This window comes from Pseudophryne corroboree, chromosome 6, assembly GCF_028390025.1.
Source record: "Pseudophryne corroboree isolate aPseCor3 chromosome 6, aPseCor3.hap2, whole genome shotgun sequence".
Taxonomy (NCBI): Eukaryota; Metazoa; Chordata; class Amphibia; order Anura; family Myobatrachidae; genus Pseudophryne; species Pseudophryne corroboree.
This window is the reverse complement of record NC_086449.1, coordinates 424652821-424678643: the sequence shown is the minus strand read 5'-3', so window position 1 is coordinate 424678643 and position 25823 is coordinate 424652821. Positions and strand designations below refer to the sequence as shown.

At 47.8% G+C, this 25823-nt stretch overlaps 2 protein-coding genes across 5 annotated transcripts in view; one reads left to right on the top strand and one right to left on the bottom strand.

The window, feature by feature from the left end:
* ARMC10 (armadillo repeat containing 10) overlaps positions 1–9953 on the bottom strand; it is an 87177-nt gene extending 77224 nt beyond the window's left edge. The window contains exon 1 of one of the 2 annotated variants that reach the window (XM_063927002.1): positions 9464–9953. In XM_063927002.1, coding sequence (XP_063783072.1) covers positions 9464–9665 — 202 coding nt within the window. In that variant the 5' untranslated portion in view covers positions 9666–9953. The remainder of the gene's footprint in view (positions 1–9463) is intronic. The other variant, XM_063927001.1, reaches the window with a different exon arrangement.
* Positions 9842–25823, top strand: part of FBXL13 (F-box and leucine rich repeat protein 13) — a 656615-nt gene continuing 640633 nt past the window's right edge. For 2 of the 3 annotated variants that reach the window (XM_063926996.1, XM_063926998.1), the window contains exon 1: positions 9842–10122. In XM_063926996.1, coding sequence (XP_063783066.1) covers positions 10045–10122 — 78 coding nt within the window. In that variant the 5' untranslated portion in view covers positions 9842–10044. The remainder of the gene's footprint in view (positions 10123–25823) is intronic. The other variant, XM_063926997.1, reaches the window with a different exon arrangement.

Here is a 25823-nt window from a genome sequence, read left to right as displayed (position 1 = left end):
TTTTTCCCTCTTGCCCTTATAGGGACGAAAGGACTGGGTTTGAAAAGACGGTGTCTTTTTCTGCTGAGAGGTGACCTGGGGTAAAAAGGTGGATTTTCCAGCCGTTGCCGTGGCCACCAGGTCCGATAGACCGACCCCAAATAACTCCTCCCCTTTATACGGCAATACTTCCATATGTCGTTTGGAATCCGCATCACCTGACCACTGTCGCGTCCATAACGTTCTTCTGGCAGAAATGGACATCGCACTTACTCTAGATGCCAGGGTGCAAATATCCCTCTGTGCATCTCGCATATATAGTAATGCATCCTTTAAATGCTCTATAGTTAATAATATACTGTCCCTATCCAGGGTATCAATATTTTCAGTCAGGGAATCCGACCAAGCCACTCCAGCGCTGCACATCCAGGCTGAGGCGATCGCTGGTCGCAGTATAACACCGGTATGTGTGTATATACCTTTTAAGATATTTTCCAGCCTTCTATCAGCTGGTTCCTTGAGAGCGGCCGTATCAGGAGACGGTAACGCCACTTGTTTTGATAAGCGTGTGAGCGCCTTATCTACCCTAGGGGGTGTTTCCCAACGTGCCCTAACCTCTGGCGGGAAAGGGTATAGTGCCAATAATTTATTAGAAATCAGCAGTTTTTTATCGGGGGAAACCCACGCTTTATCACACACCTCATTTAATTCATCTGACTCAGGAAAAACTACTGGTAGTTTTTTCACACCCCACATAATACCCTTTTTTGTGGTACTTGTAGTGTCAGAAATGTTCAATGCCTCCTTCATTGCCGTGATCATGTAACGTGTGGCCCTACTGGACATTACGTTTGTCTCGTCACCGTCAACACTGGATTCAGTATCCGTGTCAGGGTCTGTGTCGACCATCTGAGGTAACGGGCGTTTTAGCGCCCCTGACGGTGTCTGAGACGCCTGAACAGGCACTAATTGATTTGTCAGCTGTCTCATGTCGTCAACAGTTTTTTGCAAAGTGCTGACATTGTCACGTAATTCTTTAATTACTACCATCCAGTCAGGTGTCGACTCCCTAGGGGGTGACATCACTAACACAGGCAATTGCTCTGCTTCCACATCATTTTCCTCCTCATACATGTCGACACAATCGTACCGACACCCAGCACACACACAGGGAATGCTCTGATAGAGGACAGGACCCCACTAGCCCTTTGGGGAGACAGAGGGAGAGTTTGCCAGCACACACCAGAGCGCTATATATATACAGGGATAACCTTATATAAGTGTTACTCCCTTTATAGCTGCTGTATTATATATTAGCTGCCAATAGTGCCCCCCCCTCTCTTGTTTTACCCTGTTTCTGTAGTGTAGTCTGCAGGGGAGAGTCAGGGAGCCGTCCTTCCAGCGGAGCTGTGAAAGAAAATGGCGCTTGTGTGCTGAGGAGAAAGGCTCCGCCCCCTTCACGGCGGCCTTTTCTCCCGCTTTTTTCAGGAAACTGGCAGGGGATAAATGCATCCATATAGCCCAGGAGCTATATGTGATGCATTTTTTTAGCCATATAAGGTTTTTATATCGTTTTTATTGCGTCTCAGGGCGCTCCCCCCCAGCGCCCTGCACCCTCAGTGACCGGAGTGTGAAGTGTGCTGAGAGCAATGGCGCACAGCTGCAGTGCTGTGCGCTACCTTATTTGAAGACAGGAACGTCTTCTGCCGCCGCTTTCTCCGGACCTCTTCGCTCTTCTGGCTCTGTAAGGGGGCCGGCGGCGCGGCTCCGGGACCCATCCAGGCTGAACCTGTGATCGTCCCTCTGGAGCTAATGTCCAGTAGCCAAGAAGCCCAATCCACTCTGCAGTCAGGTGAGTTCGCTTCTTCTCCCCTTAGTCCCACGATGCAGTGAGCCTGTTGCCAGCAGGACTCACTGAAAATAAAAAACCTATTTAAACTTTTACTTCTAAGCAGCTCAGGAGAGCCACCTAGCTTGCACCCTTCTCGTTCGGGCACAAAAATCTAACTGAGGCTTGGAGGAGGGTCATAGGGGGAGGAGCCAGTGCACACCAGCTAGTCTAAAGCTTTTACTTTTTGTGCCCAGTCTCCTGCGGAGCCGCTATTCCCCGTGGTCCTTACGGAGTTCCCAGCATCCACTAGGACGTCAGAGAAACTACAGTTACTTATTCAAAATGATAAAATATGATGCCCGCCCTATTCATGCCCAAAAGTTTGTTGGCACAAGCAAAATACAAATGACATTTTTGTAAGGGATACGTTTTGTTTGTACAATATTAACTGAGTGATCTAACTTGATTTAATTGTTTTAATACAACATCCTTTGAATAAGAAGCTGGAGCTTAAATAAGAAGTGAATAAGAAGCTGACCGAATAAGAAGCTCCAGCCTTGCCCTTGTCACATTTCAGAGGTACAGTAATGCTGGGTACATACTGGCAGATATATCGGCCGTTCTATATATCGGCCAGTGTGTACCAACGATATGTCTGTTAATGCCCTCATTCACAGACATATCGCATCGGCCATGCAGCACACACGATGACCAATATATCTACAGATATAGTGGTGGATTGTTCTGTGTGTACGGGTGACCGGCTGACCACCTGTACACATGCTGCAGTGGCCAGCGGTGATTGACGGCTCAACTGGGCGGGAGCATGTAAATATCCGCCCAGTATGTGACATCAGTCACGACGGATCGGGCAGTATGTATGCACAACACACTACCCGATCCGGCTATAGATATATCTGCAGATCCATTCATCTACAGATATATCTACCAGAGTGTACCCAGCTTTAGTGCTTAATGCCACAAATAATTTGCGGATAATTGAATCGACCCCTTAGGGTGCAATGTGGTGTCTCTATTAAATGCTGGGAATTATAATTTAAAACCTGGCTAGTTGAGGATAAAAAAATAAGAATTTACTTACCGATAATTCTATTTCTCATAGTCCGTAGTGGATGCTGGGACTTCCGGAAGGACCATGGGGAATAGCGGCTCCGCAGGAGACTGGGCACAAAAGTAAAAGCTTTAGACTAGCTGGTGTGCACTGGCTCCTCCCCCTATGACCCTCCTCCAAGCCTCAGTTAGGATACTGTGCCCGGACGAGCGTACATAATAAGGAAGGATTTTGAATCCCGGGTAAGACTCATACCAGCCACACCAATCACACTGTACAACCTGTGATCTGAACCCAGTTAACAGTATGATAAACGTAGGAGCCTCTGAAAAGATGGCTCACAACAATAAACAACCCGATTTTTTTGTAACAATAACTATATACAAGTATTGCAGACAATCCGCACTTGGGATGGGCGCCCAGCATCCACTACGGACTATGAGAAATAGAATTATCGGTAAGTAAATTCTTATTTTCTCTGACGTCCTAGTGGATGCTGGGACTTCCGTAAGGACCATGGGGATTATACCAAAGCTCCCAAACGGGCGGGAGAGTGCGGATGACTCTGCAGCACCGAATGAGAGAACTCCAGGTCCTCCTCAGCCAGGGTATCGAATTTGTAAAATTTTTGCAAACATGTTTGCCCCTGACCAAGTAGCTGCTCGGCAAAGTTGTAAAGCCGAGACCCCTCGGGCAGCCGCCCAAGATGAGCCCACTTTCCTTGTGGAACGGGCTTTTACAGATTTTGGCTGTGGCAGTCCTGCCACAGAATGTGCAAGCTGAATTGTACTACAAATCCAACGAGCAATCGTCTGCTTAGAAGCAGGAGCACCCAGCTTGTTGGGTGCATACAGGATAAACAGCGAGTCAGATTTTCTGACTCCAGCCGTCCTGGAAACATATATTTTCAGGGCCCTGACTACGTCCAACAACTTGGAGTCCTCCAAGTCCCTAGTAGCCGCAGGCACCACAATAGGTTGGTTCATGTGAAACGCTGAAACCACCTTAGGGAGAAATTGAGGACGAGTCCTCAATTCTGCCCTGTCTGAATGAAAAATTAGGTAAGGGCTTTTATATGACAAAGCCGCCAATTCTGAGACACGCCTGGCTGACGCCAGAGCTAACAGCATGACCACCTTCCATGTGAGATATTTTAATTCCACAGTGGTGAGTGGTTCAAACCAATGTGATTTTAGGAACCCTAAAACTACATTGAGATCCCAAGGTGCCACAGGTGGCACAAAAGGAGGCTGTATATGCAGTACCCCCTTGACAAACGTCTGAACTTCAGGCACTGAAGCCAGTTCTTTCTGGAAGAAGATCGACAGGGACGAAATTTGAACCTTAATGGATCCTAATTTTAGGCCCATAGACAGTCCTGCTTGCAGGAAATGCAGGAAACGACCCAGTTGAAATTCCTCTGTGGGGGCCTTCTTGGCCTCACACCACGCAACATATTTTCGCCAAATGCGGTGATAATGTTTCGCGGTTACATCCTTCCTGGCTTTGATCAGGGTAGGGATGACTTCATCTGGAATGCCTTTTTCCATCAGGATCCGGCGTTCAACCGCCATGCCGTCAAACGCAGCCACGGTAAGTCTTGGAACAGACAAGGTCCCTGCTGGAGCAGGTCCTTTCTTAGAGGTAGAGGCCACGGGTCCTCCGTGAGCATCTCTTGCAGTTCCGGGTACCAAGTTCTTCTTGGCCAATCCGGAGCCACGAGTATAGTCTTTACTCCTCTCCTTCTTATGATTCTCAGTACTTTTGGTATGAGAGGCAGAGGAGAGAACACATACACCGACTGGTACACCCACGGTGTCACCAGAGCGTCCACCGCTATTGCCTGAGGGTCCCTTGACCTGGCGCAATATCTGTCCAGTTTTTTGTTGAGACGGGACGCCATCATGTCCACCTTTGGTTTTTCCCAACGGTCTACAATCACTTGAAAGACTTCTGGGTGAAGTCCCCACTCCCCCGGGTGGAGGTCGTGTCTGCTGAGGAAGTCTGCTTCCCAGTTGTCCACTCCCGGAATGAACACTGCTGACAGTGCCACCACATGATTTTCCGCCCAGCGAAGAATCCTTGCAGCTTCTGCCATTGCCCTCCTGCTTCTTGTGCCGCCCTGTCTGTTGACGTGGGCGACTGCTGTGATGTTGTCCGATTGGATCAATACCGACTGACCCTGAAGCAGAGGCCTTGCTTGACTTAGGGCATTGTAAATGGCCCTTAGTTCCAGGATATTTATGTGAAGAGACGTTTCCATGCTTGACCACAAGCCCTGGAAATTTTTTCCCTGTGTGACTGCTCCCCAGCCTCTCAGGCTGGCATCGGTGGTCACCAGCATCCAATCCTAAATGACGAATCTGCGGCCCTCTAGAAGATGAGCACTCTGTAACCACCACAGGAGAGACACCCTTGTCCTTGGAGATAGGGTTATCCGCTGATGCATCTGAAGATGCGATCCGGACCATTTGTCCAGCAGATCCCACTGAAAAGTTCTTGCATGGAATCTTCCGAATGGAATCGCTTCGTAAGAAGCCACCATTTTTCCCAGGACTCTCGTGCATTGATGCACTGACACTTGGCCTGGTTTTAGGAGTTTCCTGACTAGCTCGGATAACTCCCTGGCCTTCTCCTCCGGGAGAAACACCTTTTTCTGGACTGTGTCCAGAATCATCCCCAGGAACAGTAGACGTGTTGTTGGAATCAGCTGTGATTTTGGGATATTTAGGATCCACCCGTGCTGACGTAGCACTACCTGAGATAGTGCTACTCCGACCTCTAACTGTTCCCTGGACCTTGCCCTTATCAGGAGATCGTCCAAGTAAGGGATAATTAAGACGCCTTTTCTTCGAAGAAGAATTATCATTTCGGCCATTACCTTGGTAAAGACCCGTGGTGCCGTGGACAATCCAAACGGCAGCGTCTGAAACTGATAATGACAGTTTTGTACCACAAACCTGAGGTACCCTTGGTGAGAAGGGTAGATTGGGACATGGAGATAAGCATCTTTGATGTCTAGAGATACCATATAGTCCCCTTCTTCCAGGTTCGCTATCACTGCTCTGAGTGACTCCATCTTGAATTTGAACCTTTTTATGTAAGTGTTCAAGGATTTTAGATTTAAAATAGGTCTCACCGAGCCGTCCGGCTTCGGTACCACAAACAGCGTGGAATAATACCCCTTTCCCTGTTGTAGGAGGGGTACCTTGATTATCACCTGCTGGGAATACAGCTTGTGAATAGCTTCCACTACCGCCTCCCTGTCGGAGGGAGACGTTGGTAGAGCAGACTTCAGGAACCGGCGAGGGGGAGACGTCTCGAATTCCAATATGTACCCCTGTGATACTACCTGCAGGATCCAGGGGTCCACTTGCGAGTGAGCCCACTGCGCGCTGAAATTCTTGAGACGGCCCCCCACCGTGCCTGAGTCCGCTTGTAGAGCCCCAGCGTCATGCTGAAGACTTGGCAGAAGCGGGGGAGGGCTTCTGCTCCTGGGAAGAGGCTGCCTGGTGCAGTCTTTTTCCCCTTCCTCTGCCCCGGGGCAGAAATGAGTGGCCTTTTGCCCGCTTGCCCTTATGGGGACGAAAGGACTGAGTTTGAAAAGACGGTGTCTTTTTCTGCTGAGAGGTGACCTGGGGTAAAAAGGTGGATTTTCCAGCCGTTGCCGTGGCCACCAGGTCCGATAGACCGACCCCAAATAACTCCTCCCCTTTATACGGCAATACTTCCATATGTCGTTTGGAATCCGCATCACCTGACCACTGTCGTGTCCATAACGCTCTTCTGGCAGAAATGGACATCGCACTCACTCTAGATGCCAGGGTGCAAATATCCCTCTGTGCATCTCGCATATATAGTAATGCATCCTTTAAATGCTCTATAGTTAATAATATACTGTCCCTATCCAGGGTATCAATATTTTCAGTCAGGGAATCCGACCAAGCCACTCCAGCGCTGCACATCCAGGCTGAGGCGATTGCTGGTCGCAGTATAACACCAGTATGTGTGTATATACCTTTTAGGATATTTTCCAGCCTTCTATCAGCTGGTTCCTTAAGGGCGGCCGTATCGGGAGACGGTAACGCCACTTGTTTTGATAAGCGTGTGAGCGCCTTATCTACCCTAGGAGGTGTTTCCAAACGTGCCCTAACCTCTGGCGGGAAAGGGTATAGTGTGGCCCTACTGGACATTACGTTTGTCTCCTCACCGTCGACACTGGATTCAGTATCCGTGTCTGGGTCTGTGTCGACCATCTGAGGTAACGGGCGTTTTAGCGCCCCTGACGGTGTCTGAGACGCCTGAACAGTCACTAATTGATTTGCCGGCTGTCTCATGTCGTCAACAGTTTTTTGCAAAGTGCTGACATTGTCACGTAATTCTTTAAATACGACCATCCAGTCAGGTGTCGACTCCCTAGGGGGTGACATCACTAACACAGGCAATTGCTCTGCTTCCACATCATTTTCCTCCTCATACATGTCGACACAATCGTACCGACACCCAGCACACACACAGGGAATGCTCTGAAAGAGGACAGGACCCCACGAGCCCTTTGGGGAGACAGAGGGAGAGTTTGCCAGCACACACCAGAGCGCTATATATATACAGGGATAACCTTATGTAAGTGTTACTCCCTTTATAGCTGCTGTTTTATATTAGCTGCCAATAGTGCCCCCCTCTCTTGTTTTACCCTGATTCTGTAGCAGGACTGCAGGGGAGAGTCTGGGAGCCTTCCTTCCAGCGGAACTGTGAGGGAAAATGGCGCTTGTGTGCTGAGGAGATAGGCTCTGCCCCCTTCACGGCGGCCTTTTCTCCCGCTTTTTTTAGGAAAACTGGCAGGGGTGAAATGCATCCATATAGCCCAGGAGCTATATGTGATGTATTTCTTTAGCCATATAAGGTTTAAACATGTTTTATTGCGTCTCAGGGCGCTCCCCCCCAGCGCCCTGCACCCTCAGTGACCGGAGTGTGAAGTGTGCTGAGAGCAATGGCGCACAGCTGCAGTGCTGTGCGCTACCTTATCTGAAGACAGGAACGTCTTCTGCCGCCGATTTCTCCGGACCTCTTCGCTCTTCTGGCTCTGTAAGGGGGCCGGCGGCGCGGCTCCGGGACCCATCCAGGCTGAACCTGTGATCGTCCCTCTGGAGCTAATGTCCAGTAGCCAAGAAGCCCAATCCACTCTGCACGCAGGTGAGTTCGCTTCTTCTCCCCTTAGTCCCACGATGCAGTGAGCCTGTTGCCAGCAGGACTCACTGAAAATAAAAAACCTATTTAAACTTTTACTTCTAAGCAGCTCAGGAGAGCCACCTAGCATGCACCCTTCTCGTTCGGGCACAAAAATCTAACTGAGGCTTGGAGGAGGGTCATAGGGGGAGGAGCCAGTGCACACCAGCTAGTCTAAAGCTTTTACTTTTGTGCCCAGTCTCCTGCGGAGCCGCTATTCCCCATGGTCCTTACGGAGTTCCCAGCATCCACTAGGACGTCAGAGAAAAGTCCTTTAATTAAATGTGGATGTTGTTGCTTAATGTTAGGACTGGTTGGGGTGAGGGAGGCTACTCCTCGTCCACGAGCCTCATGGGAAAGCAGGTCACCTTCCCAAATATTACACACTAGCAGTACCTATGGGTAAATGTATTATAGCGGCACAATATAACACTTCCTGCTTCTTCTCATTACCGAGCGAAGCAGGAAGGGACATTGATGAGATGCATTAACATCTTGTCTGCTGAACGCTCCCTCCTCCGGCGATGTCCCCCTAACACACAGCATATCAACTCATTGCTGAAGCACTGTGTCTCCCTGTCCCAGCGGGCTCTTCTGTGCATGCGCTGGATCTCGCTACTCACGCGAGATCCCCAGCGCACTCCGCAGCTGGCACCCGCCACAGCCATTGACAGCTCTGTCCCTGCTGTGGTCTATGGGCATCGACAGCTGCAGGTGTCAGAACGGTCAGCGATCCTGACCATTCATACATAGCTAACGCTTATCAGCCTGCTATCTTTTATGGGTCCTACACATTACTGAACGAGATACCGTTCATATCTTTGAGTGTGGAGGCACCAGCGATGTACGATGCTCGGCCCCGCGCTCGTTCATCGCTGGTGCCCCGTCGCTTGTGCATGCAGGTCAATATGGACGATCTCGTCCATATTTGCCTGCACCGCTATGGAGCCGGGTGACCGGGGTGGGGGGGAAGAAACTTCACTCCCCCAGTCACTGCCCCCCACCCACCTGCCGCCAGGTCGCCCATCGGGCGTATCCGCCGTCAGGCAGCTTGGCGGCGGATCGCGCAATGTGTAGGGCCCATGATAGCAGCACCGATAAGGATACCATCCCTGTCACCTTGCAGACACTACTGCCATCATACACGGGGGAGAAGCGGCATGGTGCACATAACGTGCGCCGATAAATGCTTCTCCCCCATAACGACGGGTAATACATTTACCCCCTAGTCACGTAAGTAGGACTGTCGAGTAAACCACTATACTAAAGCTGTATTGCATAAATAATATTGCACTGACTGAGAACATGGTCACAAAGAAATGATAGAGGTAAAGAGAATATATGCATTTTCTCACCTTTATTATTTCCCTGTACACTTGCTAGGACCGATATACCGGACACTCTCTCCAGGAGGCTGCTGTCCGGCACACGCGCCGTCTCCTTCTTCCTGTGTCTTCCAGACATGATCACCCTATAAGCGCAGTAACACACACCCGCCCCTAGGGCCAAGCCGAGGAGGCTTTTCGCCACCACTGAAACACCCCGTGCGGGTGACATGTAGGGAGATGAGCTCTCTGTCACTTCTATCCGGGATCCCTATGACATCACGATATATACCTCCGACGTCGGTACGCGAGGGCATTAGCGACACGTGCCCTTGCAGCCCTGCTGACAACACAGTCCAGCCCCTGTAAATCACGTGATTGATTAAACCTTTCAGTATTAGGGTGGCATGCATCCCACCGAGCAGCGTCTATCATCACTCCTCTGCCGCCCGCACATCAGTCACACTATTAGAGCGTATTGGTATTATAGTGATAGTAAATGTGTGGGGCGGGTGGGCGTGGCCGGCGTCTTTGCGGTTGCTAGGATACAGAATGGACGCCAGTAGTTACCGGGCATACAGAGTTGAGGGACGAGAACTCACAGCAGTAAGATGGCAGCGTCTCTGCGTAACGCCGATGCCCAGCTCAAGAGCTACATCAGGCAGCATTCCCTACCCCGGGTCTATGAGGTAACAGCACTTACCTACCCCAGGTGTATGAGGTCACAGCACTCATCTACCCCAGGTGCAGGGTCGGACTGTCCCACAGGGGAACCAGGGAAACCACCGGTAGGCCCCACTGCCTGAGTGCCCACTCCTTCCTCTAGGGATCAGGTTCCAGACTGTGCACTTGTATTATACATGGTAGATATGTTGCATTACACTGCACTAGACTATTGTGTATTTCAAGCCTCTGTAGAGGCTGGCCACACCCCTTTTGTAGACTGGCCACACCCTTAAGTATGGGCCCCTATCACTGCATTGCCCCGGTGGGCCCTTCATGCCCCAGTCCGACACTGCCCAGGTGTATGAGGTAACAGCACTGCCTAACCCAGGTCTATGAGGTAACAGCACCGCCTACCCCAGGTCTATGAAGTTACTCCGCTGCCTACCCCAGGTGTATGAGGGCAGTGCCGTAACTAGACATTTCAGTGCTGTGTGCAAGACAAACTTACGTAAAGGCGGCACTCTGGAGACTGGGTAAAGCGAGCAAACTGGTGCATTTTAATTAATCATCAACGTTTCGGGAAATGGTGAATTAAAACGCACCACTGTTTGCAGGCTTTATACCAGTCTCCTGAGTGCCGCCTTTACATAAGTTTGTAATATGAACGAGTTGTGAGGCCTTGTGGGAGGGCGCCAGAGCACTTTATCCTAATATTCATCCAGTTGGGGTGCTAGACTATCATTGTGTATACACACACACATACATATGTATATAAATACTCACACACGTATGATATACATATGTATGTGTGTGTATATATATATATATATATATATTCTATATAGATATGTATATACACACACACACAGGCTCGGACTGGGCCACCGGGGAGACGGTGAACCCACTGGTAGGCCCCGCCGAGCATTAGCCACGCCCTCTTTAGTGTGAGGGCGGGGCTTACAGGAGTCTGACGGAGGAGAGGTGCGCTGCGCACTGCGCTCTCCTCCCCAGCCACGGGAGCGGCGGTGACACAGGGTCGGACGGAGGGGAGGAGAGGCGCGCTGTGCTTTCCTCCCCAGCTGCGGGAGCAGGTGATCCCGGGCGGCGGCGGTGGGCAGGGAGGGGCAGAGTGAGCAGCGAGAGGGGAGGAATGCATGGAGTGTGGGACTAGAGGAGTGAGGGCGGGACCTGTCCTGCAGTCTGGGACACATACTGTAGGAGCTGACAGCCAGACAGACAGCAGACTCACTAACTACAGAGAGAAGTGACAGCATACATGACTGGGATAGCTGGTACAATGCTGTACCTACTACATGGAGTCCTGCCTGGCTGCTGCTGGGCATAGAGCTGGGGCACAGGTGTCTGCATAAGCTGGGCATTCAGGGCAGACCTAGATGCAGTGTGGAGGTAAATAGAGGGTGGTACACTCAGTGTGTACCCCTCAGGCTGGTGAGATGCCCACGTTGTTCCTGCCCCTCCTCCTGCTCCTCAACTTCGTGGTACTGATGCCCTCCGAGCGGCCCCCAAATTGTCATGAGGTGCGTGCGTCATTTCAGCTTCAGCCGAGGTGCCAGTGGAGGGTGAGTGCAAAGTACCCATTGCTGGCATTACTGTTTCCTGTCTGTCACAGGTGTGCTGCATTTTAGTAGGGGAACCTGCTGTACCTACTCTGTGTACTTCATAAGCCTTCTGTCTATTGGCATTGTTACTGTCCTGTCCTGGCACTGTCAGGAGGTAACCCTGGCTCTATCCACTACCAGTCACAGTGGTGGCCAGTTATGTACACACTTATATGCAGAATGTTTCTACAATTTAAATAAACATATGCAGGATCGGACTGAGGGGAGGAGATGCGCGTGCTGCGCTCTTCTCCCCGGCCCTCAGATGAAGCAGCAGTAGCAGCAGGCACGGCAGTAGAGCCTGGGCAGCAGTGGTGACTGTGTGAGGCAGAGTCAGAGGCCTCAGACACAGAAGTGGTAAGCAGCACTATGGGGGCATTATCTGTGTATCTGGCACTGCTGGGGGCATCCGTGTATCTGGCACTGCTGGGGGCATCTGTGTATCTGACACTGCTGGGGGCATCTGTGTATCTGGTACTGCACTGCTGGGGGCATCCGTGTATCTGGCACTACTGGGGGCATCTGTGTATCTGGCACTGCTGAGGGCATCTGTGTATCTGGCACTGCTGGGGCAACTCTGTATCTGGCACTGCACTACTGGGGGCATCTGTGTATCTGGCACTCTACTGGGGTCATTATTTGTATCTACTGTTCTCTCCAGGTGTAACCCAGGCGCTTATACTACTGTTCTCTTCTGTTCTCTTCTGATGTAACCCAGGCACATATACTACTGTTCTCTCCTGGTGTAACCCAGGTGCATATACTACTGTTCTCTCCCAGTATAACCCAGGCACATACACAACAGCCTGAAGTGGGCAGTGAGGTAGAGCTCTTTTTCTTTATATACTGTGCTAGGTGACGCCTATAATGGCTTGCCACTCCTCTCTGGTCATGTGGCCACACCCCTTCCAGCATATGGCAATGCCCATTAGTGGGCCCCTGTGATTGCATTTCCCTGGTGGGCCCTTCATGCCCAAGTCCGACACTGCACACACACATACACTATATATATGACCCAGAGCTGTCCTTTTCTCTCTGCTGTGCGGCACCGCGGCTTGTAGTTTGACTGCCAGAGCTGCAGCTGTGGGGAGCGCTGTCCTTTTCTCTCTGCTGTGCAGCGTCGGTGCTTGTAGTTTGACTGCCAGAGCTGCTGCTGTGGGGAGCAGAGAGCGCAGCAACACCGCAGATTGGCTCATTAAGAGAGATCTGACCTGTAGCGGGGAGGTGGACCCTTTTAGCGGGGAGGGGGGGGGGGCCCAGGGCCCCCCACTTATGCCGGCTCTGAATTACGCTGCACGGTAGCTCCACTTACACACATTACACCAGGTAGAGCCCCTGTCACTCATTACACCAGGTAGAGCCCCTTTTACACTGTACGGCAGGCAGAGCTCCCTTTTACACATTTCAGCAGACAGAGCTCCCTTTTACATATTACGGCAGCAGAGTCCACTTTTTACACAATACAGCAGCAGAGTCCCCCTTTTTACACATTAGGCAGGCAGAGTCTCCCTTTTACATATTACGGCAACAGAGTCCCCCTTTTACACATAACGGCAGCAGAGTCCCCCTTTTACACATTACGGCAGCAGAGTCCTCTTTTTTACACATTATGGCAGGCAGAGTCCCCCTTTTTACATGTTAGGCAGCAGAGTCCCCTTTTTACACATTACGGCAGCAGAGTCCCCTTTTTACACATTACGGCAGCAGAGTCCCCTTTTTATACATTATGACAGCAGAGTCCCCTTTTTATATACTATGGCAGCAGAGTCCCCTTTTTACACATTAGGTAGCAGAGTCTCCTTTTTACACATTAGGTAGCAGAGTCCCCTTTTTACACATTACGGCAGCGGGGTCCCTCTTTTTACACATTACGGCAGGCAGAGTCCCCTTTTTACACATTACGGCAGGGGAGTCCCCCTTTTTACACATTAGGCAGCGGAGTCCCCCTTTTTACACATTAGGCAGGCATAGTCCCCTTTTTACACATTAGGCAGGCATAGTCCCCTTTTTACACATTAGGCCGACAGAGTCCCCCTTTTTACACATTACAGCAGGGTCATTCCATGTCAGTTCACCCAGGCATGACACCCACCTACAAAGATTTTCATGATACTTTGTACACTTGATACTACTACGTAGCTACTAACCCATGTCAAATTTTTCTTCTCTAGGCCTCACATTTATAGAGATATAGGGGGTGAAAGTTTAAAAAAATTGTTGGGAAATGCCACTCCTGATGCTCCATTTTTTCTGAGGTGTATCTGGAAAAAAAAATTACATCTCAGTGCCTAATCCACATATCACTTTGACATTTTGACCCTTTGTCAATCAAAATATAGAGATTCCAGTTAAAAAAAAGATTTATAAATCTTGCCTGACTCTGAGAATTCATGATACATTCCTTTACTTCATACTTAATATTTTTTTTGGTGCAAAAAAAGTGGGTCCCTTTTTAGTCTAAACTGAACCTTAAAGCATATTTTAAAAGGCTATGAAAGAAAAATAAGGGGGGGGGGGCGTGGCTAGCTGTACAACGAGACGAACGTGTGGCCTCACAGCTCCCACTATAAGCCCTGATCTAGCCCTCTCTGAGCCACCCCACACGTCTCTAGAGGCCACCCCTGTGCTTCCCGTACCTGACAGCAACCGCCCGGTGCTCGCTGCAGAGCTGGCGGACACTTTAGGTGCCCGTGCGGGTTGCGGCCTGCACCGAGATAGAAGCCGGGACCTCGATTTAGCCGGACCGGAAGTTGCCACGGAGGCCCCCGTTCAAGCTAAACGCCGGTGATTCCAGTGGTGCGGTGCCCCGGCTGACGTACCCAGAGAGCAACTCATCTCGCCGCCACGGGACGGAGCGGCGGAGGCTCGGAGGATCACGCACTAGCCCCGACGAGCGGCACCTGTATCTCTGGCCGGAAGTTGGAGTCACGACGCCCGCGCTACCCGGCCTCTGGATCCACGAGCGAGGCGCTCACCGCATCCACCCTCTGTGGGAGCCTGCTGACGACCGGGGTGAGGGAACTTTTGCAGAGACCCGCAACTGAGGTCACCTGGAGGGGTAAGCACCATTTATGCATTGCTCCCCTGAGAGCTACAGCCCAGCTGCGGTGGCCATCTTTATTACTACAACAGATCTCTGCTAGCCTGTGCAGCTACGGGTGCATTAGCCCGAACGCTCCAAAGGGGATCATATTTGGGCTAGTCTATGGTCCTACCCTAATTACCCTGGGATCCCCCGGTTCTTATCCAGGCCCTCCGCATATATAACTGCCGCTGTGCGGGCGCACTGCCCTGACTGGACGCATCCTGACATCCAGGGGTACATCATCTTCCCTGTGAACCTGGCCGCTGGCTATGATCTCCTAACCCACCCCTCATCCCTCTTCATATTCCCACTGTCTCTGAACTGGGATACATAGCCTCCACGGATTAGGAGCATTGTTGTAGCGCAGGATACTGCCCCGCATTCTGGCCTCACAAGTGATGGACTGATGCTGCCCCTGTGTGGCCCCCACACCCAGTTTTTCTAATTCTCTCTGTGGATCCGTATATATATTGTGTGTTTCCAAGCTATCTCATACCGGCTGTTAATATGTCTAAATAGAACAGGAATGCGTCGGCTGCGACTACTCCTTCTATATTTACACCCAAATCTAAAGCACCGCCGCAGAATACACATCGAGCGGGATCATCTCCCCCCGATTCCCCGCTGGAACTGGACATAGACCCGTCCATACACTCTGTCCTCACTACTCTGGTAGACTGAATAAAGCTGACCTTCCAACAAGAGCTCAAGCGGGCAGTGGACGACTTTAAATCTGAACTGACCTCTCTCGGTATGAGAACGGACGCTCTGGAGTCCAAAACGGACGACATATGCCGATACCAAGGCTCGGTGGAAAGGGATCTGAAATTGCTGACCTTAAGGAGAAACAAGAGGATATGGAGAACAGGTCTCGCAGGTATAACCTGCGGATCCGCGGTGTTCCTGAGGGTATCTCTTCTCCGTCTATACCCGTATTTCTTAAGGACCTTTTCCGGCATATTCTTCCCGGCCTGCAAGATAACGAACTTCTCCTCGATAGGGCACACCGTGCACTTAGAGCCAGGCCTCCTCCGGGCCAACAGCCCCGGAATATTATCACCCGCTTGCACTATTATCAGACAAAAGAGAAGATCGTCATCGCGACCAGAGATACACCGTCCATCACATTTAGGGACACGCAAGTCCAATTATTCCAAGATCTAGCACCTTCCACCATACAGAAAAGGAGGGATCTTCAACCTATTACCAGAATTCTGCGCCATCATAACATTAAATATAGATGGAACTTTCCCTTTCAAGTTCTAGCGGACAACACTGTTCGCACAGCCAAGACGGTGGAACAAGGTCAAAAATTACTGGAATACTTAGATATTCTGCCTGAACCCAACTCCGGTGCTGTTCCACCGGGCTCTTCTAAGCCACAGTGTTCCCGGCCTCCTCAAGCGACATGGCAGCAGGTGCGCCATGGTCCGAAAAATGACTGTGTGATAGTTTAATTACTACCATGTGTTCGTTCTTAATGGTTTCTTAATGGTTTACCTCCTTACGCTTAGCCTCCTTAGCGCTGAGTAGTAATGAGGATTGTTAAACATTACGTACTTATAGTTGACTCTTGTTATAGATGCCCACCATTATGGCTTTGATCTTAGCCAACGTTTGACCTCTCGTTAACTATTAACACCGTTAGTTGCAATTTTTGTATTCAGTCTCTATTCTTGGATAATCCATTATATTTGTTCTAGATGTTATTGACTACTGTTTGTTTCGGTCTGTATATCACGGGATCCACCACTCTGACTCCTCCCTCTCGGGGTGGTCTTCTAGATGGTCTGGGGGCCCATGGTGTTTCGCTGGCCCTATTCTTTCTCGCCTCCTCCAACAGGTCATTTTTGTAGTCCATGTTCACCCTGTTCTTTTCCTCTTTTTATTCAAGTGTAATTCTAACTAGCACTATGCTTAGCCCCATCGTTGGGGTCCACTCTGCAAGGGGTTCTGGCCTGTTAAGGCCCTCTACTTTTCTTCTTGTTCCTCTTTTCTTTCCCTCCTCCTTCGTTTTCTTTCCCTCCTCTCTCCCCCCCTCCTCTTCTCTTTCCCTGGCTCGACCGGTCCTGTTCAATTTTTCTAAGCTTTTTCAGCGAAACTCGAGAGCTTCTTATGACTGGCCTCCCCTATGTGTCTGAAGGTCTTCTCCTTGAACGTTAATGGTCTCAACTCCCCCAGGCGATGCACGTTGCTCCTAGATGCTTGTAGACGGGAGAAAGCTGACATCGTGATGCTACAGGAGACTCACATGACCGGTTCCCATTCTCAATTGCAAGGTAAACGCTTTCCCCAATCCTATTTCGCTTCTGCCCCCTGCAAAAAAAGAGGTGTTGCAATCCTGATATCTAATAGGGTTCCCTTTACTCTGACTAAATCCCTAGTGGATCCGGAAGGTAGATTTCTCATGTTACTGGGCGCCATTGGGGCGGAGACGATTACCCTGGTTAACCTATATGCTCCGAATACTAGCCAGGGACGTTTCTTTCGCAGTATATTCAGACAAATTGAAAGGTTCTCTCGGGGTCATGTATTGATTGGTGGAGATTTCAATGCGGTATTAGATCCGACTCTTGATAAAAAAGCTGCCACACGGATCAAACATTCCCCTGAGATACTGTGAACGGCGCAGGTCCTGGGTGATGGTATGAATAGGCTGATGTTGTTGGATTCCTGGCGCCTAAAAAATTATTTGGCTCAAGACTATACCCACTATTCCGTTCCCTGCCAAGTATATGCTAGAATTGATATGATATTTGTCTCTCGCTCCCTGGCGCCGATCGTCACCTATGCGGGTATAAAACCTGTTTCGTGGACGGATCACTCGGGAACTATCCTCTTGTTTGATCTCGTTGGTTCCAGTGGTAGGTCTGGGTCTTGGAGATTGGACGATAGCCTACTTTTGGATCCTTCCACTCTCCGGGACGTTCGATTAGCCATTTCGGAATACTTTGAGATCAACGTGTCTGATGAGATTGCTAATAGTATTATCTGGGAGGCTCATAAAGCCATGATCAGAGGTAAGCTGATCAGTGCGGCGTCTCACCGTCGGAAGCAGACTCAATGTGAAATCTCGTCCCTAGAAACTGAAATAGCGTCGCTAATAACTGAACATCAATTGCGCCCCACCCCTACCTTGCTCTCTCAAATTAATACGCTAAGAGGCAGACTTAATACTATATTGTCACGTAGGTCGGCCTTTATTTTACGACGGCTTCAACAGAAATATTACGATAAGGCTGACAAAGCCGACTCTGTTCTAGCTAATAAGCTTCGGGGAAAAAAGGTCTCGAACTTGATTAACAAAGTGAGGTCTTCAACCACGGGGACCCAGAGGCAATTGTTCGAGAATTTCAAGCCTACTATGTAAAACTTTATAATCTCCCTACTACCCCTCCCCACCTTGAACCACGGGACACTCCCTCTCTACCCTCTTTTTTCACTGACGCTTTACTTCCTCGTATTTCGGACCAACAGCTGTTAGATTTAAATGCCGATTTCACGGATGTAGATATTCTTAGTGCCATTAAAAATCTCAAAGCGTCGGCTGCCCTTGGGCCCAGACGGTTTCTCCCCCCAATATTATAAAAAGTGTGCGGCGGTGCTCACTCCTTTTCTTACATTTTTTTTTTACGATATATTGCACGGTGTATCTTTTGATGCTTTGACCTCCTTGGCAAGTATAGTTGTCATCCCAAAACCCGGTCGGGACACAGAGCTGGTTACTAACTATAGACCCATATCGCTTTTAAATGTCGATATCAAGATATATGCAAAATTACTGGCCAACAGACTTGGGCCTCTTCTCCCCCAATTGGTCCATCCGGACCAGGTCGGTTTCATACCTGGTCGTCAAGCTCTCGATAACACGCGCAGAACAGTTGATCTGATACACGACATACATAGACGAAAGATGCCGGCTCTGGTCCTGGGGCTGGACGCAGAAAAGGCATTCGACCGGATTAAATGGCCTTTTATGTTCCACACGCTTCAACAAGCAGGGATTACAGGACAATTCTTTCAAGGAGTATCTGCTCTATATAGTAATCCTAAAGCGACTGTACTTGCCAATGGGGTGAGGTCTCCGTCTTTCCAAATTGCTAATGGCACGCGTCAGGGCTGTCCGCTCTCCCCATTAATATTTGCCCTCTCTATAGAACCCCTTGCTGCAAGGATCCGAGCCAACCCGTTAATTAAAGGAGTAAAAGTGGGTGCTATTGAGCATAAAATTGCGTTATACGCAGATGGCGTGTTGCTTACAATTACCGATCCTGTACACTCATTGCCCCATCTTTTCCGGGAAATAGAGGAGTTTGGAACACATTCTGGCTATAAAATTAACACAGATAAGACTGAGGTCTTAGACTTTTATATCCCGCAAACCACAAAAAGTATGCTGACTAATAGATTCAATTTTCGTTGGAACACAAAGCAATTTACGTACTTGGGAGTTGCTATAACCAAAAATTATTCTCAACTTTTTCAGGCAAATTTCCCCAAGCTTCTCTCCCAACTTCAAAGAGATCTTGAAAACTGGGGAACCCATTATATCTCTTGGATCGGCCGTATCAACGCCGTAAAAATGAACCTATTTCCCAGACTCCTCTATTTGTTCCAAACCCTTCCGGCCTCATGTTTTCAAAAACCTTCAACACGCCACGTCCCATTTTATCTGGTCCAAAAAGAAACCTAGAGTGAAACGTGTAACGTTACAGAAACACACCTCGGAGGGCGGTCTGGGGGTCCCGGATTTCAAGGCCTACTATATTGCGGCCAAACTGGCACAATGTATCCAATGGAATACTCCAAAAACTGAGGGTTTGGGTCTCAATAGAAACCGACTCTTTTAATCTGAACCATATCTCTTCTTTACTAGGGGCTCCCTTGTTTGACACGCCCCCGTTCCGTTAAGTTTCATCCAGTAATCTCCCACTCCTTAGACATTTGGGACTTGGCTAACCGTAAATTCCACTTGGCGCCGCTCCCTAGCCCCTTAGTTCCGTTATTTGATAACCCTCAGTTCCAACCAGGCCGACATCCTAATGCCCTACCGCATTGGCGGGAAGGGGGGGGGGTTAAATTATTGAATGACATAGCTACAAATTCCCCGTTCCCATCCTTTACAGATCTCCAATCTAAATTTGCTTTGCCGCGCACACTCTTCTTCCAATACTTACAGATCCGACACTTCCATTCCACGCTCCTAACACAACGCAATCATAGACCACTGACTTCTCTGGAAGTTCTTGCAATGCACACAGAATCGGCTAAAGGACTTATCTCCACCGTTTATAAATTATTGGGACTCCCCTCACAAGTGGATAAGGAGCCTCATGAGAGGGCATGGGAATCTGACCTGGGGGAAGCGTTTGACTCTGAAGACTGGTCTGATATCTACGCTGGCCTAGCATCTAGTTCCATATGTGTCCGAGCAAAGGAAAACGCGTATAAGCTCTTCTATAGATGGTACTATGTTCCCACCCGTCTTGCTAAGATGTTTCCAGAATTATCTCCCCTTCCTCATCCTCCTCCCCAGATCCATCATATTTTGTTGCTTTCCTATCTTTCCCCCTATCTCTGAAACTATGTTCCCTCTTTCCCTATCTTCTTTTTTGCCCCCCCCCCCTTTTTTTTTCCTTCTGTCTCTCTATACTTCCTCATAATATTTTGAAAATTGATTAGTCTAAGTTTTATTTTTGAGGGAATATAAGCTCTCAGGAACTTGCTCGTTCCGGTTCTTGATCTCCCCCATTGGGATGTTTATTGTATCTAGATGACCGTGTAAGTCTACTGTTACACATTGCTTACATCTATTCCTGTATTGTATCTCATCTATCTAATAAAAAATAATTTCAAAAAGAAAGAAAAATAAGGGGATTTAGATTACCTTAAAGTATACTTTAATTCGACTGCAGCCTATTCAGAAGCGGGCCGTTTCCCTCAGTTTCCCCCTCACTTTCGACCATTCATTTCTGCCCTCTCTCCCGTTTTTCGACAGTGCCTCTGTCGAAAAACACATGGATGAGCAGAGATTCCGCTCATCCATGTGTTTTATGACTTGTCGGAATTTCCGACAGGGAAGAAAACTGGCACTTCAATTGAATATTGAAGTGTCGGAAAGTTCCAATCATCGACGGAAAGTGCCAGCTTTCCGCCCTGTCGGAAACTTCCAACTTCAATTGAATACTGGCCTATGAAAGAAAAATAATGGGATTTTGATTGCCTGTATGAGTATTTTAATGTTTAATTATAATTCTCTTGTTAAAAACGAAAATTACTATTAGGTATAATTTTGCCCGCCAGGGGAGTTTTTTCATTTGTATATTTCTATGTATATGTTCAGATTTCTAATTACACATAGGGCAGTATTCAGTTAGCTGCGATGACCAGATTTTTGCTTGAGAAACTGCAATTTTACTTCAAATCGTGAAAGACCTACTCTGGGCAGGTGCAAAGTTGAGGAAAATTTTAAGGTAAAAATGTCAGGATTTGGTTCAGAACCCCCTAGGACACCCCTCCCTCCCCTAATGACTAAGTAGGCACTTTGACGTTTTTAATTATTTTTAGCTGGCCAATAATGACATGCATTTTTGGGATGAAAAAGTGCAAAGTGCCAGAATTCAGGGTTCAAGGTATGGGACAGGTATATTGGGGTGCCTTATGAGTGGGACAAATGTTTTTAGGCTTGCAGATGCGAGTAGTCAGTCTTTTTCCACTAAGGGGTATATTCAATTGCTGTCAGGTCTTTTCCGACGGAAAGGACCCGACAGCTCTCTATTCAATGCCGAAGTCGGATTGACATTGTTGGAAACTGGGCTAAAACCTATTGGGTTTGGCCCTGCCTCCGCTCCAACAATACACGCGGCTCGGCGGCTGAAGCCGCCGATCCGCATGTATTACGATAAGTCGTAATTCCCGACTTGTCGGGAAAAATTAGCCTGCATTGAATAGGTCTGAATCCCTTCCGATCTATTCCAGTCGGAAACTGCCGTCTTTCCGACAAGACGGCAGTTTCCAACTCTAATTGAATATTCCCCTAAGTCTCCTGAAATTGCCCAAATATATACTTAAACCAATTTTATGTACCCCAAATTTAATGAGAGCATTATCATGACCACCTACATTTGACGTCAGCAGCGCATAGCCCATGAAGTATCGTGCGCTGGCTTGGTGGCTATAGAAGGTGCGCGATAAGCCATCTGCACAAATATCACTTGTTGCTGTAATGGGTAAAAGGGGTGATTTATCCGAGTTGCAAAAAGGGATGATTATCGGCTTTTCGGGCCAAGAGTGGCAGTATTTCTGAAACAGAGCAGTTTGTAAACTGTTCGTGTGCTGCTGCTGTGGTGAAGGTGTATCATGACTGGAGAAATGGCACCATTGCAAATAATCGACGTGGAAACTGTGGAGCACCACGTGCCATTGATGTGAGTCGTGAACGTCTGCTACGAAGTTGCGTGAGGGCTGCCAGACATGCTACAATGGAGCAGCTCACCATCAAAATGTACTTGTGCCAACCTACCAACACCTTATTGAGTTACTCCCAGCCCGTCTAGCTACTGTCCGTGCTGCACATGGCGGTTACTCTGGCTATTAGCTGGTGGTCATAATAATGTGACTCAACAGTGTATATATTGCAATAAATGGTATTAATGAGCACTTCAACCTATTATGATCTGACCAAATTATTTAAACATCCTTGATATGTAAAGGAACAGTCTCTAATCTACTACATTTTTACACTTGGTTCAGGTGGCTGCTCAGATTTCTCCAAAATGACCTCAGTCAAAAAAATAGAATCTACAACAATGGGTGGAAAAACAGCGCCATCTAGTGTAACATTAAATCCTTATATACAAATAATGTGATGAATTCAATAAAGTGCAAACGTATAAAACTTCAGTTGCGGTGATCTCGTAGGCTCGTAGCAATGAATGTATATGTGCATATGTAAAAGGAAAAAAAATAAATTAATTAATAGATAATGTCCACAAAAAGGTATAATAGGAAGAAATCCCACATCTGTGCAGTGCTCCAAAATCTGCAGGCATCTCACTGCAAATTAGAGTACCAATAATACATGCCTATAAAGTGCAAGAGTGCTCACAGTCAATTAGGAGAGCCTCAATACTCCATATAACAACAAGTGCATGTATTCGTACCAAGGACATGTTTCACGTTCTCCACACATTGACAATCAGGTTGTTTGAAATAAAAGAGAGAAGTTACCAATGATGTAATACCAAAATGTACATTAAAATAATGAATACATATTATCTTTAGGAACCAGTGTGCTGCGGCTAGTGGGCACTGTGTGCAGTCTTGCAGAATAAGATATGCGCAGTGCGGCATCTGTACATGGGCAATTCTCTCACCATCGGAGCTGTGCATAAACCATTGATACAACTCCGAATTAGGCCCTTAGTACATAAATAGCAAATTAATTCTCACAGTTAATAAACGGTTAAAAACAAGATCCAGAATTATTGTATTTTGAATGATTTTATATTCTTTGCAGGGATTCTGGCGGCGGCATTGTGATTGATATCAGGATCCTAGCATCGGTCTTCTGACCAGTGTCTGGATTCCGACTGCCTGCATCCCGAACGCCAGTATGCTTACCGGATCCCATCTGGGGAGGACATTTACTCTGATAGTGTTACTATAACATATACATAAGATGTAAGGTTCCAAACTTCTATATTCAATTTTATCTGAGAGCGTAAACTAGGGAAGTTACCCTGAAACAGTTCTTTATAATATATCGTAATTTGGATTCCTAAATATTTAATTTTCTTTAACAGCCACTTACAGGGAAAGACCTTTTTCAAGCACGTCCACTTTGCCGCAATGGTGCAAAAGTTGTATGTCTCTTTTTTGGGGTTAACTTTATATCTCTGTCTACATTGTGTCTATATTGATTAATTTCTACCAAAAGGTAAACAGTCAGTTTAAAAAGAAACAGTTGGGTATTCGGCGCTCTCCATTGGTTTTGTGAATTGGTCAGTCTCTGGGTAGGTTTGGATTAATTAGTGTATCCAAGTATACAAAAATCATAATGTACACTGTGCCAAGTAAAAAGAGATGTACTACTCTGTCTTTTTTGGCTCACCTCGTCTTTAAGAGAAATTAGCACATTGGACAGTGTTTCACTAACCATAACCCTTTGGTGGTTGCTTATCAACAGATGTTCTCTATTCACTTATCATTGCCCCAATACTAGACTTCCCGAAGCACACATGGTAATATGATGAAAAGCAGTGCAATAGTGCTCACTGTTTTCAACATAAAGCATACTGAAGGTTCAACTTGTAGAGCTTCACATCTTTCCATGGTACTACATAATCAGCCTTAGGCACTCATTTTTTAAGCCCTATGCCTGTCAGGTATGGGAGGTCCTATATAGTAATAAAAAGTAATGAATGATTGAAGTTTACAAGTAGACCTGGAGATGATTGTTTTAAATGAAGAAGTGATAAAGAATATATCAAATAAGGTTCAATAGTTGTGGACAAAATAATATATTATAAATGTATGGTGAAATGGTATTAGAGTATACAATTCCATTAAAAAAATTTGACAAATGACTCCACAGAGGCTATTTTAAAATACTAAACCAGTTTTATTTATAAATGGGATTGAAAAAAATAAATCATACATGATTATACATAAAAGTACAAAAGCAGCTCACAGTACTGGAGTGTGATTGCAAATTTGATAAGTAAAGTGGTCAATGTCACTATACTTAAAGATCTTTGGTATTTTCTTTTCAATAAACTGGTGGTTCAAATACGAAATGCAGCCAGGTTCCCAGATGCATCACATTGGACACACCTGGAGGTCTTTTCTCTGTGCTTAGATATAGATAAAATTTGGTATCTGGCAAGTATGGAGAACATTTCTGCATATCTTAATTAAAGATCTTCCAAGTTCTTGTAGATCTGGAACTTGTGGTACCACTTTCAACATCCCCCCTCCAGCTCACATACTCTTTGTGAACTATCGGCCCTTCTGTTCTGACAGTCTAATTATCTTTTTTATTTTTTATTTAAGGCTTGTATTGTACCATATTTGCTTCCTTTTACAAACTCTCCCCCTGTTGTAGATACCATCACTGTTATTTACATGATCAGTGTACATTATATACCGCTCCCTACTTTCTTTGGGGCACCCTCCCAGCAGGTCCCCACATAATCCTTTATTCTCTTTTCACTTTGCACTCTTTTTCAAGCACAGTTGTCACTAATGTGTTTTTTACATTCTGTAATTACTATATAAATGTTTGCTATGTGCTGATACTAACATTGGGCCTGATTCAGCATGGGTTGTAATTTTGTGAGAAATCGCAGAACTACAACTCATTTCTCTAGCATGCAGAGGGCCGCCCCGCATGCCATGTCCTTCACCCCACTAAAATGTGAGCGCATCACTAAACAGCGATGTGCTTGCATGTTTAGGGTAGCCCCCTGCCTCCGCAGCCTAGCTGCAAGGGTAGATGCCAGGCCACCATGTTTTGGGTCGCAGCAGCTGCGCGTGACGTCTTGCATTCATCTGGGCCTTCGTTGTCGAGACTGCGCACCCCCAACGCCGCAACACCCCCCCACCCAAAATTCTGCAACGCCGCCTCCTGCCGGGGCTTACATTGCGATTGCGTATTTGCTCCAATATCTATTTCTAGCTGTGCGCAATACTCCGAAGAGAGTTTGTCACTTGTCTCCAGCTGTGCACTTTATTCAGCAAGGACTGTGCCATCGGTTTCCGACTGTACACAATACTCTGTAAATACTTTGCCATCTATCTCTGACTGTGCACTAGATACAGTCTCCATCAAGTGCTTCCAGCATTAACTAGTCAGACTGCGACAAGTGCTTCTAGCATAGGGGTGGGCAAAATACGGCCCGCGGGCCGGATGCGGCCCGCAAACCGATCCTGCCCGGCCCACTGCCTCCCTCCAGCGAGTAATGACAAGCGGCCCGACCGGCTGAGCTGCTTGTCATTGCTCTGCACTGCAGTACCTCCT